Genomic DNA, 3,403 nt, shown 5'->3' on the forward strand with positions numbered 1-3,403 from the left:
TGGCTTAGTATTGTGAGTATAAGAAGTCATGCTTGTGTATGTGAACAAATTGTGTACAAATATATATATATATACATACATACATAATGTGTGTGTGTATGTGTAGTATATACAAAACTTACAACCACGGAGGAAAGTTGAAATGCTGTAGATACCAAGGACTTTGACACACACACACACACACACACACATATATATTATATATATATATATATATATATTATATATATATATTATATATATGTATATTTAATTATACATGACATCGTATTTAGTATGTATATACTTATATAATAGGATTATTATATATATAATATCTAATATATATATATATATTTATATATATAGTATTATATACATATGTTATAGGATATATACATATATATATATATATATATTATATATATATATATATGCATATATATATATATATATATATATATATATATATATATATAATATTATATATATATTGTTTTATATTCTATATATATTATATATATTATTTATATTATATTTTATATTATATATTATTATATATTCGTCTACTAGTTCCAAAGAAAAAGCTGAGGGTAAAAGGAAGAAAATGCTGACATTTTGAAATGGCATCCAACAAAATACTGTCCTTGTCGTCACAACCTACAAAAGGGAAAAGTTCATGCAACGTGTATTATTTGTCTGCCTGATTGTTTTTGTTCCTGAAGGCAACGACAACTTTATAATAATAATATTAATTATTGTAATGTTAATTATATTTTTTACTCATAGGATCTTTTTCCAATGCCCATGATAAATGATCTATTTAGTGTAGCATTTAGGGAGGACACATTCAACCAAATATCTTTTAAAACTTTATTTCATAAGCCGTCGAATTAAGGACATAGTGAAATAGTAACTTTGAAAGCAAAAAAAAAAATTACGAAGAAATAAAAGAATGAAGAAAAAATGTATTTTATCGCTTTACAGACTGTTTTGATTTTTAGCTGAAAATATAAAGGCAGTATATTAATAATAGTAATAATATAATAATAATGATAATGAAGAGTACAAATTTAGAAGGAAAAAAAATTGAGCAAGAGCACCTATAGATGACAGCGCGACGTCATTAATTCTCGTGGGTTTTTCATGACCTGTTATTACATTTAATAGTTATTTCCAGCCATCCCCTTTCTGAAAAAGGAGAAGCTCTAGAAGGTTTTTTCGTTTTTATGGCAGTAGTATCTACTGAGAAGAGGGCAGAGTGAGAAAAAGACTAGAAGGCTAGTAGTAGTAATAGACTGGATTGGCTTCTGAAACTGCTCCCTCACTTTGACGGAAACAGCAGAAGAAGAGGAGACTAGATTGCAGTAGTAGGAGGGGATTGAGCGTTGAAACGGCTCCCTCACTTCGGCAGAAGAGGAGAGTTCGGTGGAGATGACAGAGGAAGATGAGAGACGTAGGGAAAAGATGTGCAGTAAATGGACATCTTAAGAGAAAACAGCACACACACACTCGTATTATTAATAAACATTACGACTTCCACTTTGTACTGCAGCTTCATCCTAGACCATATCTAAAGCCGTCGCCATTCCATTCTCCGGGACTAGAGTAACTTAACGTTCCTGTGACTGAGAACTGATATTGTTGCTAATATGAGAAACGAGATTAACCGATTAAGATCAACGCCTGAAGGTCCAAATATATTAATGAAAATAATTCTATAATCCTCGCAATATGAATCGTTATGTACAGAATATAATTAGCCTATCTGATGACTGCCAAGATCGATTGACTGCAAGGGAAAAACAAACGAAAAAGGTGGTTTACGCAGTAACGGCTGCTGCTGGGCTGACTGGAATCCTGTCAGCGTGGATGCGGAACAGCTCGATTTTGGCGGCGACGACGTCGGGCGCGTCGTTCTGGTAGATGAACTGGCGGTACCTGGGATCCACGATGGCCAGTGGGTCCACCTGATTGACAGCTGGAGAGGGACTGACTTTGACAGGGACGGGAACCTCCTCAGCTGCTACTAACGATTTGCCCGTGGCGGCCACGGCAGGTTGTTCTTCGACTGGGGCGTCCTTTGCAACGACAGGTTCGACCAACTCGACGATTGCTTCGGCTATGATTTCGTTCTCGTATGGAATGACCTCCTCGACGATGGCTACTTCCACGGCGGGGGCGCCTTCAGCGGGTACCTCCTCAGCAGCAGGAGCGGTTTCCTCGGCAGGGGTAGCTTCTACGACTGGGCTGGCGTGGTCGACGGGAATCTCGAGGGCGACTTCAGCTTCTGCAGCCGCGGCGGGGTCTACGACTCCAGCAGCTTCAGCGTCCAGCTCAGCAGCAGCAGCAGCATCAGCAGCCACTTCTGCCTCTTGGGCCGGCGCTGCCTCTGCGGCAGCGGTAGCGGACGAGAAGTCAAAGTTCAAAGGCTTGATTTCGGGCGCTGCTGCGCCCTCCTGCCCTAGCTGCTGGAAGCCCTGGGGCAGGACGAACACAAACTGGGGGGCTGCGTGGCTGGCAGCCAGAAAAGCTGAGAGTACGAGCTGGAAAATCAAGAAAAAACAACTTTCAGAAAAAACGTAGCCATTCCCTGTCACATTTATGTTGATTAAAATGTCATTACAGATTCTTCTGCACTGTGTGTGTGTTGTGTGTGTGTGTGTGTGTGTGTGTGTGCGTTGATGAATATGATATATAAGTACAAAAATGACTGCTCGTCATGTTTATCATGAGTTCATATTTATGTATTTGATTATAATTTGCCCAGTTTTTTTTTCTTTTTAGGGGAGTGGTTTACTTGTAACTGCAAATATTTTGATAAACCTGCACTTAAGGCTCACGAGAGAAAACTGAGCTAATATGTATTCATAGAACAGCAAAAATTATTTCATGTAAATTATCCCTGACTAGATTCGTTGCCAGTTATTGAAAGATCAAGGTCAGTTCAGGAAACAATCAAACGGGGAAAGTATTTCCATAGGTAGATAAAAAGAGAGATAAATATTGATACCACTTTTCTTAATACAGGAAGTATGAGTTTGGCCCTCTTAATTTTTCTAATGAAACTCCCCCATATAAACAATAATGGACATTCAAGTGACGATTATCTTGATTAGCGAAACTGTTTTCGAATCTGACAAAGCACACTGAAGATTTTTTCCTGTTGCGTCTTTCACTGAGATATAGATAAATATCACTAGAAGACTCTTTGAAACAAAGCGATAGTAATTGATTAAACAATGAGCAAAGCTTTGCTCTACGTATCTGTCCGTCATATAGCGGGATAATTATCAATGAAATCCGCGTCAGCATTTGCAGTAATGTGACCAACAAAAGCTCCATAATCTCTATCACAGGACAGATTTTACCCAGACGGGGCGACTAAAATTGCTAATTTCAAACTGAACACCGGAGTACTACC

General features: G+C 37.9%; 1 protein-coding gene across 1 annotated transcript in view; it reads right to left on the reverse strand.

Moving 5' to 3' along the window:
- Window positions 1-838: 838 nt before the first annotated feature.
- LOC135222971 (fibrous sheath CABYR-binding protein-like) overlaps window positions 839-3,403 on the reverse strand; it is a 2,679-nt gene continuing 114 nt past the window's right edge. The window contains exon 2 of the mRNA XM_064261452.1: window positions 839-2,525. Within this exon, the coding sequence (XP_064117522.1) occupies window positions 1,803-2,525 (723 nt within the window). The 3' untranslated portion in view covers window positions 839-1,802. The remainder of the gene's footprint in view (window positions 2,526-3,403) is intronic.

This window comes from Macrobrachium nipponense, chromosome 8, assembly GCF_015104395.2.
Source record: "Macrobrachium nipponense isolate FS-2020 chromosome 8, ASM1510439v2, whole genome shotgun sequence".
Taxonomy (NCBI): domain Eukaryota; kingdom Metazoa; phylum Arthropoda; class Malacostraca; order Decapoda; family Palaemonidae; genus Macrobrachium; species Macrobrachium nipponense.